Here is a 15,143-nt window from a genome sequence, read left to right as displayed (position 1 = left end):
TCTTTTTTTCGGCTGAAAACAGCATACTATACATGGTCTTTTTTTTCGGCTAAAAATGCCTTACTATACATGGTCTTTTTTTTCGGCTAAAAACGCCTTACTATACATGGTCGTTTTTTCGGCTGAAAACAGCATACTATACATGGTCTTTTTTTTCGGCTAAAAATGCTTTACTATACATGGTCGTTTTTTTTGGGCTAAAAACGCCTTACTATACATGGTCGTTTTTTCCGGCTAAAAACGCCTTACTATACGTGGTCGTTTTTTTCGGCTAAAAACGCCTTACTATACATGGTCGTTTTTTTCGGCTAAAAATGCCTTACTGTACATGGTCTTTTTTTTCGGCTAAAAACGCCTTACTATACATGGTCGTTTTTTCGGCTGAAAACAGCATACTATACATGGTCTTTTTTTTCGGCTAAAAACGCTTTACTATACATGGTCGTTTTTTATTTTGGCTAAAAACGCCTTACTATACATGGTCATTTTTTCGGCTAAAAACGCCTTACTATAGGTGGTCGTTTTTTTCGTCTAAAAACGCCTTACTATACATGGTCGTTTTTTCGTCTAAAAACGCCTTACTATACATGGTCGTTTTTTTTCGGCTAAAAACGGCATACTATACATGGTCGTTTTTTTCGGCTAAAAATGCCTTACTATACATGGTCGTTTTTTTCGGCTAAAAATGCCTTACTGTACATGGTCTTTTTTTTCGGCTAAAAACGCCTTACTATACATGGTCGTTTTTTCGGCTGAAAACAGCATACCATACATGGTCTTTTTTTTTCGGCTAAAAACGCATTACTATACATGGTCGTTTTTTTTTTGGCTAAAAACGCCTTACTATACATGGTCATTTTTTTCGGCTAAAAACGCCTTACTATAGGTGGTCGTTTTTTTCGTCTAAAAACGCCTTACTATACATGGTCGTTTTTTCGTCTAAAAACGCCTTGCTATACATGGTCGTTTTTTTCGGCTAAAAACGGCATACTATACATGGTCGTTTTTTTCGGCTAAAAACGCCTTACTATACATGGTCGTTTTTTTCGGCTAAAAACGGCATACTATACATGGTCGTTTTTTTCGGCTAAAAACGCCTTACTATACGTGGTCGTTTTTTTCGGCTAAAAACGCCTTACTATACATGGTCGTTTTTTCGTCTAAAAACGCCTTACTATATTTTTTCGGCTAAAAACGGCATACTATACATGGTCGTTTTTTTCGGCTAAAAACGCCTTACTATACATGGTTGTTTTTTTCAACTAAAAATGCCTTACTATACATGGTCGTTTTTTTCGACTAAAAACGCCTTACTATACATGGTCGTTTTTTTTTGTCTAAAAACGCCTTATTATACATGGTCGTTTTTTTCGGCTAAAAACGGCATACTATACATGGTCGTTTTTTTCGGTCGTTTTTTTCGGCTAAAAACGCCTTACTATACATGGTCTTTTTTTCGGCTAAAAACGCCTTACTATCCATGGTTGTTTTTTTCGTCTAAAAACGCCTTACTATACATGGTTGCTTTTTTCGACTAAAAATGCCTTACTATACATGGTCGTTTTTTTCGACTAAAAACACCTTACTATACATGGTCTTTTTTTTCGGCTAAAAACGCCTTACTATCCATGGTCGTTTTTTTGGGCTAAAAACGCCTTACTATACATGGTCGTTTTTTTAGGGCTAAAAACGCCTTACTATACATGGTCGTTTTTTTCGGCTAAAAATGCCTTACTATACATGGTCTTTTTTTTTCGGCTAAAAATGCTTTACTATACATGGTCGTTTTTTTTTGGGCTAAAAACGCCTTACTATACATGGTCGTTTTTTCCGGCTAAAAATGCCTTACTATACGTGGTCGTTTTTTTCGGCTAAAAACGCCTTACTATACATGGTCGTTTTTTTCGGCTAAAAATGCCTTACTGTACATGGTCTTTTTTTCGGCTAAAAACGCCTTACTATACATGGTCATTTTTTATTTTGGCTAAAAACGCCTTACTATACATGGTCGTTTTTTCGGATGAAAACAGCATACTATACATGGTCTTTTTTTTCGGCTAAAAACGCCTTACTATACATGGTCGTTTTTTATTTTGGCTAAAAACGCCTTACTATACATGGTCATTTTTTTCGGCTAAAAACGCCTTACTATAGGTGGTCGTTTTTTTTGTCTAAAAACGCCTTACTATACATGGTCGTTTTTTTCGGCTAAAAATGCCTTACTATACATGGTCGGTTTTTTTCGGCTAAAAACGGCATACTATACATGGTCGTTTTTTTCGGCTAAAAATGCCTTACTATACATGGTCGTTTTTTTTGGCTAAAAATGCCTTACTGTACATGGTCGTTTTTTTCGGCTAAAAATGCCTTACTATACATGGTCGTTTTTTTCGGTCGTTTTTTTCGGCTAAAAACGCCTTACTATACATGGTCGTTTTTTCGGCTGAAAACAGCATACTATACATTGTCTTTTTTTCGGCTAAAAACGCCTTACTATCCATGGTTGTTTTTTTCGTCTAAAAACGCCTTACTATACATGGTTGCTTTTTTCGACTAAAAATGCCTTACTATACATGGTCGTTTTTTTCGACTAAAAACACCTTACTATACATGGTCTTTTTTTTCGGCTAAAAACGCCTTACTATCCATGGTCGTTTTTTTGGGCTAAAAACGCCTTACTATACATGGTCGTTTTTTTAGGGCTAAAAACGCCTTACTATACATGGTCGTTTTTTTCGGCTAAAAATGCCTTACTATACATGGTCTTTTTTTTCGGCTAAAAACGCCTTACTATACATGGTCGTTTTTTTTGGGGCTAAAAACGCCTTACTATCCATGGTCGTTTTTTTGGGCTAAAAACGCCTTACTATACATGGTCGTTTTTTTAGGGCTAAAAACGCCTTACTATACATGGTCGTTTTTTTCGGCTAAAAATGCCTTACTATACATGGTCTTTTTTTTCGGCTAAAAATGCTTTACTATACATGGTCGTTTTTTTTTGGGCTAAAAACGCCTTACTATACATGGTCATTTTTTTCGGCTAAAAATGGCTTACTATACATGGTCGTTTTTTTCGGCTAAAAACGCCTTCCTATACATGGTCGTTTTTTTCGGCTAAAAATGGCTTACTATACATGGTCGTTTTTTTCGGCTAAAAACGCCTTCCTATACATGGTCGTTTTTTTCGGCCAAAAATGCCTTACTATACATGGTTTTTTTTTCTGTTGTTTTTTTACAGCCAAAAACGCCTTACTATACATGGTCGTTTTTTATTTTGGCTAAAAACGCCTTACTATACATGGTCATTTTTTTCGGCTAAAAACGCCTTACTATAGGTGGTCGTTTTTTTCGTCTAAAAACGCCTTACTATACATGGTCGTTTTTTTCGGCTAAAAATGCCTTACTGTACATGGTCTTTTTTTTCGGCTAAAAACGCCTTACTATACATGGTCGTTTTTTCGGCTGAAAACAGCATACTATACATGGTCTTTTTTTTCGGCTAAAAACGCCTTACTATACATGGTCGTTTTTTCGGCTGAAAACAGCATACTATACATGGTCTTTTTTTTCGGCTAAAAACGCCTTACTATACATGGTCGTTTTTTATTTTGGCTAAAAACGCCTTACTATACATGGTCATTTTTTTCGGCTAAAAACGCCTTACTATAGGTGGTCGTTTTTTTCGTCTAAAAACGCCTTACTATACATGGTCGTTTTTTTCGGCTAAAAATGCCTTACTATACATGGTCGGTTTTTTTCGGCTAAAAACGGCATACTATACATGGTCGTTTTTTTCGGCTAAAAATGCCTTACTATACATGGTCGTTTTTTTTGGCTAAAAATGCCTTACTGTACATGGTCGTTTTTTTCGGCTAAAAATGCCTTACTATACATGGTCGTTTTTTTCGGTCGTTTTTTTCGGCTAAAAACGCCTTACTATACATGGTAATTTTTTCGGCTGAAAACAGCATACTATACATGGTCTTTTTTTTCGGCTAAAAACGCTTTACTATACATGGTCGTTTTTTTTTTTGGCTAAAAACGCCTTACTATACATGGTCATTTTTTTCGGCTAAAAACGCCTTACTATACGTGGTCGTTTTTTTCGTCTAAAAACGCCTTACTATACATGGTCGTTTTTTCGTCTAAAAACGCCTTGCTATACATGGTCGTTTTTTTCGGCTAAAAACGCCTTACTATACATGGTCGTTTTTTTCGGCTAAAAACGGTATACTATACATGGTCGTTTTTTTCTGTCGTTTTTTTCGGCTAAAAACGCCTTACTATACATGGTCTTTTTTTTCGGCTAAAAACGCTTTACTATACATGGTCGTTTTTTTTTGGCTAAAAACGCCTTACTATACGTGGTCGTTTTTTTCGGCTAAAAACGCCTTACTATACATGGTCGTTTTTTCGTCTAAAAACGCCTTACTATATTTTTTCGGCTAAAAACGGCATACTATACATGGTCGTTTTTTTCGGCTAAAAACGCCTTACTATACATGGTCGTTTTTTCGGCTAAAAACGCCTTACTATCCATGGTCGTTTTTTTTGTCTAAAAACGCCTTACTATACATGGTCGTTTTTTTCGGCTAAAAACGGCATACTATACATGGTCGTTTTTTTCGGCTAAAAACGCCTTACTATACATGGTCTTTTTTTCGGCTAAAAACGCCTTACTATCCATGGTCGTTTTTTTTGTCTAAAAACGCCTTACTATACATGGTCGTTTTTTTCGGCTAAAAACGCCTTATTATAAATGGTCGTTTTTTTTTGGCAAAAAACGGCATACTATACATGGTCGTTTTTTTCGGCCAAAAACGCCTTACTATACATGGTCGTTTTTTTCGGCTAAAAACGCCTTACTGTACATGGTCGTTTTTTTCGGCTAAAAACGCCTTAGTGTCCATGGTCGTTTTTTTCGGCTAAAAACGCCTTACTATCCATGGTCGTTTTTTCGTCAAAATAAAAGTGAAACAAAAAAATGTAAATCACAATTTAAAGAATTTTTTATAAAAGAAAATGTCAATAGGCTTTTCAAAATGGCTGTGAAAAATCATGCTAAATATTAAAGTGAGAAACACCTGTTGGCTTTCAAATAACTTTATTCCTGTATAATGTACTTTTTTCTATCTATCTATATATTTATATATAGATAGATAGATATATGCGCATGCACACACACACACACACACACACACGTCCTGCTAGATCTACCTGGCAATCTGTAATTCGACAACTTCAATTTCACTCGTTCGGAATGACGACCAGTTGGACTCAATTTTCATAATCGTGCATGGAAATGTAATCGGATGCAAGTACAGTCTAGAGCTGTCCTGCATGTTTTCCAAGTCTCCCTGTTGCAACACACCTGATTCAAATGAACAGGTTCAATGTCAGGCTTCCGCAGAGCTTGCTGATGATCTGATCATTTGAATCAGGTGTGTTGCAACAGGGAAACTTGGAAAACATGCAGGACAGGGGCCCTCCAGGACCTGAGTTTTGACACCCCTGGTCTGGAGAAAAGCGCAGCAGGCAAAGATTTGTTTTTGTATCACCATGCAAATAAACATCTGAGCAGCATACAGTCTAAGCATCATTCATACTGCAAAAAAAAATGCCCACAGTATGGAGCTGTAGAAACACAGGATGTCAAAGAAAGCAGCAAAAAAGAAAGCATTAGCAGCTTCTTTTTGTCATGGACAAAACTGCATTTGGATATTTTTCTCTCAATGTCCAGATTGCCACACACCAACGTAGACCCTCTGTGCTGAAGATTTGGTGGTCTCGACGCTTTCCCATTGCCTCGCATCAGTGGCTTCATTTTTCCCCCAAATGTTCTTCAGAGTCTGCGCACTAATCGTGCAGCTTCCAGTAGATGACCTCTCCGTCCTCTCCGCCTGTGATCACTGTGGCACGCAGCTCATTCATCCACATGGCTGTGACTGCACCTTGAAGCACAAAGGACGGACGCACGTGGAATGACTCAATGAGATCCCAGACGCACAGGACATGACCATTTCTTTGACTTGCGTGTGTTTGTGGCGGGGGAGAGATGCACCTGAATGTGCCGAGATCCTGGCGGTGACGGTGTTGCTCATCAAGTCCCATAGCAGGAGGTCACCTGACTGGCCCCCGCACAGCACAGAGTTTCCGTCCCAGCGAAAACACCTGAAACGAGGCAAAAAATTGGGGGGGGGGGGGGGGGGTGATAACAGTTGATTTGGATTTGAGCCCACAGTTACTTTGGAAACTCATGTTTGCTTGGTGGACAACATGACGACACCTGAGCTCCTCGTCCGATTTCACGGACGAGATCACCATTCCCGTCTGAACGTCGGTGACCTTCATGAAGGAATCGGCGCCAATGCTGAGGACGTGTCGACTGTCTAAATAGAAGAAACCACTTGAGAATTTGTCGTCAGTTGCTTGCTTACTTACTTCAAGTCTGGTTAAAAGGACTAGGTTACAGCACAGCATGTACAGCTGTTTTCTTGCAAGTACATTTTAGGAGGGTGTTAATTAATCCTTTCCATAATAACAACCCAACTGACCTGGACTGAAAGACACGCGGTGGACGGTAGCAGCGTGGCAGTCGACTTGCTGAAGGGTTCGGTAGGCGTCCGTGTCCCAGATGGTGACGGCCCCGTCTTTGCATCCTGACACCAGCAGAGTCCCCGAAGGATTCAGTCCAATAGCGTTCACCTGCATTTTGGGACGGTAAAGCCCATCTAGACGAACCTTTTTATATTACCGGAGGAATGTTAAAGTTGTTGCTTTTCAAGGACATTCACCATCCACAATATTACGTCGTGTGCAAGAGAACTTCATATTCTTAAATTCTCAATGTTTTACATTAGTACAGAATATGCATCATAGTGAGAAGCTGAAATTCTGAGCAGTTGAACAATTCTAAAAAGGCACCAAAAACAAAGTGTGTGTAGTAATGCACTTTGTGTGAGGTCCCCAATAATCACATGTACTTGGTGTGGATACTGTGTGAATGATGTAAATATATTTAAATATATTTAAATTAAGTCCCCATAACACATGTAAACTGGACTTTTCTGAAGTCCCCATATGTCACGGTCCAACATGTGACTTCATAAATTCTGATATTTAAAGGTGTTTATAGGCTAACACCACCACCTTGTGTATCCCTGATTTTTTGCAGAGCTGCATGTCATTTGGAAAGGGTGGTCCCCGAAAGTGATGAACTAAAAAGTGGTCCCCACAAATCACATAAACCGGTCTGTGTGTGTGTGTGTGTGTGTGTGTGTGTGTATAAACAAAGTTCGGATCCTGGTCATGCAACAAAGTGAACAAACTCTGAAGTCAAGATGCCGCCATATTTGTCATCACGTCCCGATTACGAGACGGCCAACTCACCCCGGCGTCATGTTCCAACTCAGCCAGCAGCTCGAAATGTGATCTCTTGCGACCGCACAAAACGTGAGGCTCACACTGCCACACCTGAAATGCAAACAATGACAAAGCACGTGTTCGGACCGCTCCCCGTAAGTGATTTACTCGACGAGTGAGCATCTCCTCACCTTGACCGTAGAATCCCAGGACGCCGTGAAGAGCTTGTCGTCGGACCAAAGCACTTTGCTGACGGCGTCGTCATGACCCATCAGCGTGTCCTGTCGCCTTCCGTATGGGATGGAATAGAAATAACTACACGGCAGGAAAGAGCAGGTGAGCGCGAGCCGCAAAAATTCAACATCCATCAACTGGACTTCCCGTACGTTACGTACACATTATTGTCCCAGGAGGAACACGCCACCATTTGACCGTCAGCCAGCATCAGGCATGATGACAAGGCCTGAAAGACACAGTTGAGAGGCTTCGATTCTACTGTCGTGCTATTTCCATGAACACTTTGCGTGACCCAAAGATGTGTTGATGTGCCCCAAGTTGCGCCCAAGTCACGTGTAAGTGTCGGCGACAGGCGATGACAACGAGGAAGTCAACTTGAATGAACAACTAACAGAAATCTTAACGAAATAGAAATGTCCTCGTTTACTTACTAGGATCAATAAAAGTATTCACGTAAGCATCTCGATATCTTATCCGGGGGCTGGGGTTCATGTGAGATGACCTTTGACCTGTTGGCTTTTGTTGCTTACCCACAAATATTATCAGCTGAGCCTGAGTGCTGATAGTCCTTTTTTTAAGACAGTCCTTTTTTTGTGCAAATTATTGCTCAAAATAATACAATAAAAACAACTTACCATATTGGAGAAAGACACACTCCTCTGAAAGTCCTTCAGCTCTTTGGAGAACATCTTAAGCGTCGAGTCTGAAACACGCCGGAGCAAAAACAAAAAAAAAATAAAATAAAAATCAACCGAGTGGCAGACATATTGACTATCTTGCCACTTGTACCTCGAGATGTGCTGAAAACGGAAGCGCCGTCTCGGGTGACGGTGATGGCCGTCACCGCGCTACGCGTTCGGGACGAGAGAAATCATGAAGTGAAGTAACGGCAGCTTAACCGGGCGGGGGCGCGCCGAGCTCACGTACTCTTTATGGATCTTGTGTCTGGAGGCCGGTGTCAGACGGCCCATGTTTGACCACGCCAGCTTCCGGCTCTCCTCCGTCAGGTCCTCGAAGGAGGAGTCCTCATTCAGAGAGCCTGGGAAGCGCGAGGAACATTCACATTTCACACACCAGAGGCACGGCTTGCACCGATGAAAGCCACGTCATGCCAATGGAGACATAAACCCCGACCTGAGGTGAGTTCGCTGACGGGCGATGTGAGGCTGGGACTCCTGGTGATGACGTCGGGCGACCTTGCCACGATCCTCTGAGGGTGAGGAGTGGTGAAGAGTTGCCTTGGAGTCTGACCAAACTCCAGTATTTGAATCAGCATGGCCACCCTCTGGTCCGGGTCCTCCAGACTTGACAAACGCACAACGCGGCGCCATAAGAGCAAGTTAAGTTACCGACTGCACATCACTTCACTCCTTGCACTCTTTATGTTCGAACATGAGTGAAAAAAAAAAAAAAGCTTTATGATTCACGCGCCCTCCGTTTCTTACCTGTCACAGTCGATGCCGCCTTCGTAGGTCAGTGGGTGAAATACTGGGAGATGACAGCGCTCGCTTAGCTTATTCCGCACGTGTCGGGGTTTGATGATGATGATGATGATGATGACGATGATTTATTTTACCATTATGGGCCCCGACTGCTTCGCTTCCTCTCTGCTTGAAACCAAACACCAAATCGATCCACTCGTGCAGGTGCTCCGACACGTACTGACTCTCCAGCGCCATCTTGTGCTTCTGCAAGAAATCCCGAGCATCTGGAGAGGAGAGAGCAGAGATTTGATTCGCGGTCCTTCTCCGGCTCCTACGTCCTCGCTCGCGGCGTGTACACAAGCGGTCAGAAAACGGCAGGAAGTTACCCGAGGCCCAGGGCGGGAGGTGGACGTCGCCGACAAAGCTTCCGTTCTGCCGCCGACCCAGATCAAGGCGCAGGTGATTTTCCAAGAAGCTCGCGTCATCCCCGTAAAATTCCGGAATTAACTAAGGGATAAAAAAAGAAAAGGATTTGCGACCATCCATTGAAATCATCGCAAAGTACAAATGACACGTCGCTCCAGAAAGTAGGCGGTGCAAATTGGACGCGGCGGGATTAGTTTGATGCGGTCCGTCCCCGAGAGAAGAAAAAAAAATAATTCAGAAGAACGATATCAGCAAATGAGACACTTGAAGACAATGTTCAAAGTAGCCGAGCATAAAATCAACGCTGCTGTACCTCTTTAAAGTCCGTTGCCCCATCTAAGCAGTTTTTCCACGTCTCACCAATGCTGCAAAGAGATAAAGGCGAGCCTTGCGTTTCACGAAGCCACCCCCCCCCCCCAAAAAAAAAAAAACATTCATGATTGTAATCACGGCAACGTCGGTCACCTGTTAAACATGCGATCCGCATGGTCAAAGCGGCCGTTCTGCAGACACAACATGTGTTCTGGAGCTGTGGGGAAGGGGAACCGAAACACACGATTTGAATTACAATCCAAAAAAAAATATATCGAGCGCTCGCTACTGCGGTTTTATGCGTCTTGTGAGCGACTGACCTACTCTGACCAGGTAGAAAAGAACGTATCCGGGAGAGGAGTAGTGGCTGCCGTACATGAAGCGAGGCTCGGGCATGCCTCGGAAGCGGCACTGACAAAGAGACAGGTCGGAGCGCAACTTACTCTCTGTGAGCGTAATTCCAAACGCCGGGGACGCGGCTTTTTGGATTTCACTTCGTGGCGAGCGTAATGCGCTGCGGTTCTATCTCACCAGGAGCCGATCCAGCCGCTCTTTGTTCAACGCTCCGACTGGTTTGCTGAGGTCCCTGAACGTGGCTTCATTTGTCAGATCTGAAAGGCATCAAGGAAGATTAATTAAGATTAATTAGTAATTAATTAATAAAGATTAAAAAAGATTCTTTTCTGCATGCGTGTCAGCTTTAATCTGAGCGACGAGCAAGATTCAAACTACAAATACTGTACGATATCTCGACGTACTCACGACAGACCAACAAGCCCGGATTTTTGAGTTTACCCAGCCTTGTCTTTAAGCCTTTCTATCCAACCGCTGTGATCACGCGACACATATCAGGTTCTTGCTATTTTATTCATTCATCCATCCATCTTCCGAGCCGCTTGATCCTCACGAGGGTCGCGGGGGGTGCTGGAGCCTATCCCAGCTGTCTTCGGGCAGTAGGCGGGGGACACCCTGAATCGGTTGCCAGCCAATCGCAGGGCACACATAGACGAACAACCATTCGCACTCACACTCACACCTGGGGACAATTTAGAGTGTTCAATCAGCCTGCCACGCATGTTTTTGGAATGTGGGAGGAAACCGGAGCACCCGGAGAAAACCCACGCAGGCCCGGGGAGAACATGCAAACTCCACACAGGGAGGCCGGAGCTGGAATCGAACCCGGTACCTCTGCACAGTGAAGCCGACGCGCTAACCACTGGACTACCGGTCCGCCCTTATTTTATTTAAATTTATTTATTTTTTTCGAACCGATGCTGCGCTTTTAACCGGGCCCCGCCCAACCCGACGTCAAATGAGGCCGTTGAAGCCACTGCACGACGAGACTCCCGAAGAACACGCGTGTTTCTACGCCCTCTGCCGTCAACGCTCACCCAGATGTGCGCTCGTGTAGTCGGCAATGACCCAAGGGAAGACGGGATACTGCGAGAGGTCGTTGCAGCTGCGGTCGGCGAGGTTGTTGAGGTGGAGCAGATACTGGTAGTTACTCAGATGGCCGCGCTGCCACTGCAGCATGTAACTCTCGGCTGTGTGCTCCGTCATGTGGTTCTCTGAAGGGTGGGGGGGGGGGGGGGGGACATAGCAGTCGTGAGGTATAAGGTTGCTGTCGCACGATAGATCCAATTTCTCGTATGTATGACGGTCATTTCAGAAGGAAGCGATCCAATTTTGGATTCTGTTGTGTCCAGTAAGAGGATTGCTCGAGATGTATCCCCGGCATGTCAGTTACTCACCCAGGAATGTGGCAATGAAGTAATAAATTTCATCTCGGTCCGCCGCGTTGTAGAACTTGAGATAGATGTCGGAGCAGAAGTCGTTCTCGGAACAGAACACTTCCAGCCCCTTGCAAGAGAGAAGAAGAGACGCGTGCATGTGAAGATGGCGTTTATGCACCGGACTGGAGTTGCGGCACTCACCAGGGGTCTGAGACCGTGTCTTCTTTTGTAGATCCGCCGGACTTGATGCAGTTTGATCTGAAGGACCTGCTCCTGAATCGAGAAGGCGACGGCATCATTCGTGAGCTGCACCGCGCGGCAACGCAAGAGCTCAAAGCAGAAGGAGCCACGCCTTCGGCCATATCAGCTCACCGGATAGCCGTTGAGTGGTTGAAAGTAGAGATTCTCGTTTGTAACGCAGACGTGGCCGGGATTGGATACCAGAGGCAGGACCATCTCCACCGCGCACTCCATGTGAGGCGTCTCGGCTACGCTCTGAAAGCTTGACGTCGCCGACGGATACGTTAGAAACTCTTTTTCGTACCGTGCGTTTCCCCAGCACAAAGCGCAACGAGGCACAAACCAGAACTTGTCGAACGCCGTCCTGGCCAGTCTGGACTGAAGATTGGCTGTAATCTAGAAAAGAAAGCACGCCAATGAGGACATTGGACGCCGGTTAAACAAACATCAGCGTGCGGTGAAGTCACCATTGCGGTCTGGTCACCAAGCTTTTCCAGACAGGATGCTCGATGCAGCTGGGGAAAAAGATACAATAAAAAAAAAAAATCCAAGAACAAATGCAAGCTACATGGACAAGACTTTGCAAATCTTTCAGAATGACCCACGTACTTGATGTAAAGTTTGAACGACATCCTCGGTTTTACGCCACACTTCCAGCTCAAAGTTGACAGTCTTCGCGCCCTTTCAATTGAAGGAATGGGATTTAGCGAGTCAAAGAAAATCGCACTCGTTCGGCAGGGTGGACGCAATTTCATCGTCTCGACAAAAATGGCAAAACCCAACGGATCATCCGACGGCGTGCTCACACCAGACTTACCCGCTCGTTTCTGTAGGGTGAAACGACACAGTTTTCTTTGATGTATATAACCTGCCGCGAAAGGGAGAATTTTTTTACCGATAGGACGCGACACTATTTGAGAAATTAAAAGTAGCTGCGTTGAATTGTGTGTGTGTGTGTGGGGGGGGGGGGTAGACACCCTTACCTGTTCACAGTGAATTAAAATGGAGGATGGTTTGGGTCTGTGAAAGGAAAACAAATATTAAAATGTGTGCGAGTGACAAAAAAAACCCCAATAACAATAATATATCATCTTAAATCATACTGAGTCTTGTTTTATTTATTAAATGCTCATCTTAAAACTGTCTCTCAAATGAACGGTAATTGTGACAAATATGGTGAGGAGGAACAGAACCAGTTTGACCAACTCATTAAACAACGTGTGCCCTAAATGGGAAGATGAGACATACTTGTAATATATACTCACTCATTGAACGGGTTGGTCTCTTTTTCCACCAACTGAATTTGTTTACAGTCTCGCAATGGAATCTGCAGGCAAATCCAATAATATCCATATTCGAATTATATATGATATCTATGTAGATATATACATAGACAGTGGACATCTGCTATTCGTGGGTGAAAGGCTGGCCCGCAAGTAGCTGAAATCCACATAACTGAACCTTTTCTTTCTTTCTTTTTTTTTTAAACAAAAATATTACGAAATTCAAAACAAACCTTTAAAATTGGCTGCGTAAAATCTTCCGGGTCAAAAATGACTGATCTGGAACAGACCTTAAATGAGCCTCGGATTTTTCTGGAAGGGAAAGAAGTGACACATTTTAGCAAAGAGTGAAAAGCATCATGCAAATATATTGTCTGACACGATAGAGGATGTTTATATCGGTATACATAATTCAGTTCTAAAGCTTTGCGAGTGTGTGTCTACTTTTTCATTTCACTCTGCTCTTCCCACTCAATAAAACATCTTCCACAACATATCCCATTTCTGATCTTGTACAAAATAGCCGACATGCAAGCGGGTCAAACACCTCATTTGCTCAGTGGAATTCTTTGTGTTTGGCAGATGACTGACTTGGATTGTGTTTGAACATCTTAACACAGAATATTATCACCAACGGTGGTGATAGTAGAACATAAGAGTACGTCACCTCTTCTTAGCTGGGCCTTTTGACACATTGTATGCAGTGTGCTGTTCAAAATAATACTCTTCCAAATCCAATAACAAGAGAGAAAATCTGGAGAAAAGAAAAAATAAACATCATTCTTAAGTCACCGGTGAAGATACAAACGGTGAATGATCCTATGGTAAATGGGACATCTTATTCACACTCAACAGTTACACCTCTCCACTTTGTCAGGGCTTGCAATGTGACGTCATTTCACAGCATTGCAGCAGAGCAATTAATTCTCAATCATTGCAAAAACTTGGATGGTGTGTAATACTGGATGTTCAGGTTTGAGAGCTTTTAACTGTACCAACGGTGCTTATTGAATGAAACAATGACGTGTGTCTTTTTTTTTTTGTCAAGCTGTTTTGTTCAGCCCGGGTTGCTTTCTGCTATCACTTCCGTTTTTTTAAGGAAATAAATGTTTCCAATATTTGTTTTTAAATGCATTCATTTAAATTACATCAATCAACCAAACACATGTTTTCAAATTGCTTGAATACCCATGACACTAATTTATAAGATTTAGAATTCAAATATTTATCATTATCGCACTTTTTTAAAGTTTATGATGATGCATATAGTTGCAACGGTGTACAACTGCACAGCATGGTAGTCGTCAAAATGTCAGCCCCTTTTGTAGCTGATAAAGTGCTAAAGTCAATGTCCATCTGTGTATTGCAACATTAGACCAGAATAAACGTGGCATTTACAATTACCTTGAATAGAAAAAAAAGCTTTTCATATTTTGTCATTTGGTGCCTCATGACAAAGACCAAGCGTATCGAATGTTGTCCTGTCAACATCCTGAAAGTCAATTGGGAGTGGGTAGCGTTTTGCAGTAGTGCAAATGCTTGCCACAGCAAAGACTGTCTTGGTCCGAGCGACCGGTCGACTTCCACATTTGCATCGCTGCAAACATGTTAATTAATATTAGCGGCACGCGGACGTTCTGCATCTGTCATAAGCGTATTGCCCCACCGGTATAACTTAGTTGAAATGCAAATTCATCCGCACTTTTGAAAACCACTTTTGCACCACGCACAGTGACACGGCACGACGCGAAAACAGCAGGAGCACTTACCTTTCCTTGGTTCGCTCTTTAGTCTTGAAAAATGCCATGACTGCCCTACATCCTTGTGTGGGATCCAAGCAGCTCAGTCACACGGCTGTAAACAAGGAAACGTCCTGCAAACCACGTGACCGCATATATGCGATCTTTGTGTAATACAGAACATTCTATAGCACACTATTTCGAAATATGCCGATTTAACAATTATGCCTCGGAAATACATATAAAATGAAATATATGATATAATTGTATTTATTTTGTAAACGGGTGTTGTAAAGGTGGCAGTAACTCATTCATCTCCCAGCGGCAAAATGTCTCATGGGATGCTTCTGCGCAAATTATCTTCTTTGAATAGACAATCTTAGGCTG

The 15,143-nt window shown here is 42.7% G+C and overlaps 1 protein-coding gene across 2 annotated transcripts; it reads right to left on the bottom strand.

Annotated features, from left to right (window-relative positions):
- Positions 1-5,087: 5,087 nt before the first annotated feature.
- Positions 5,088-14,938, bottom strand: nsmaf (neutral sphingomyelinase (N-SMase) activation associated factor). Of its 2 annotated transcripts, none has more exons than XM_052054569.1 (32): positions 14,787-14,938; positions 13,685-13,771; positions 13,251-13,329; positions 13,000-13,061; positions 12,718-12,754; positions 12,552-12,602; positions 12,344-12,415; positions 12,202-12,249; positions 12,078-12,130; positions 11,867-11,996; positions 11,696-11,767; positions 11,513-11,621; positions 11,153-11,329; positions 10,293-10,372; positions 10,082-10,172; positions 9,915-9,978; positions 9,763-9,814; positions 9,410-9,530; positions 9,176-9,307; positions 9,045-9,087; positions 8,734-8,903; positions 8,527-8,638; positions 8,389-8,447; positions 8,235-8,302; positions 7,758-7,825; positions 7,554-7,677; positions 7,390-7,473; positions 6,555-6,705; positions 6,287-6,461; positions 6,062-6,171; positions 5,496-5,951; positions 5,088-5,331 (listed from the first exon to the last, which is right to left on the bottom strand). In XM_052054569.1, exons 1-31 carry the CDS (start codon positions 14,822-14,824, stop codon positions 5,857-5,859), a joined length of 2,814 nt encoding a protein of 937 aa, XP_051910529.1. In that variant the 5' UTR covers positions 14,825-14,938; the 3' UTR covers positions 5,088-5,331; positions 5,496-5,856. The 2 variants fall into 2 exon arrangements, with proteins under 2 accessions (XP_051910529.1, XP_051910531.1); XM_052054571.1 differs by having other exon boundaries at positions 6,287-6,389.
- Between the last annotated feature and the right edge of the window lie 205 nt (positions 14,939-15,143).

The sequence above is a fragment of the Hippocampus zosterae genome, chromosome 20, assembly GCF_025434085.1.
Source record: "Hippocampus zosterae strain Florida chromosome 20, ASM2543408v3, whole genome shotgun sequence".
Lineage (NCBI taxonomy): Eukaryota > Metazoa > Chordata > Actinopteri > Syngnathiformes > Syngnathidae > Hippocampus > Hippocampus zosterae.
Note: the sequence above shows the minus strand (reverse complement) of the source record. Positions and strands in the feature narration are given on the sequence as shown.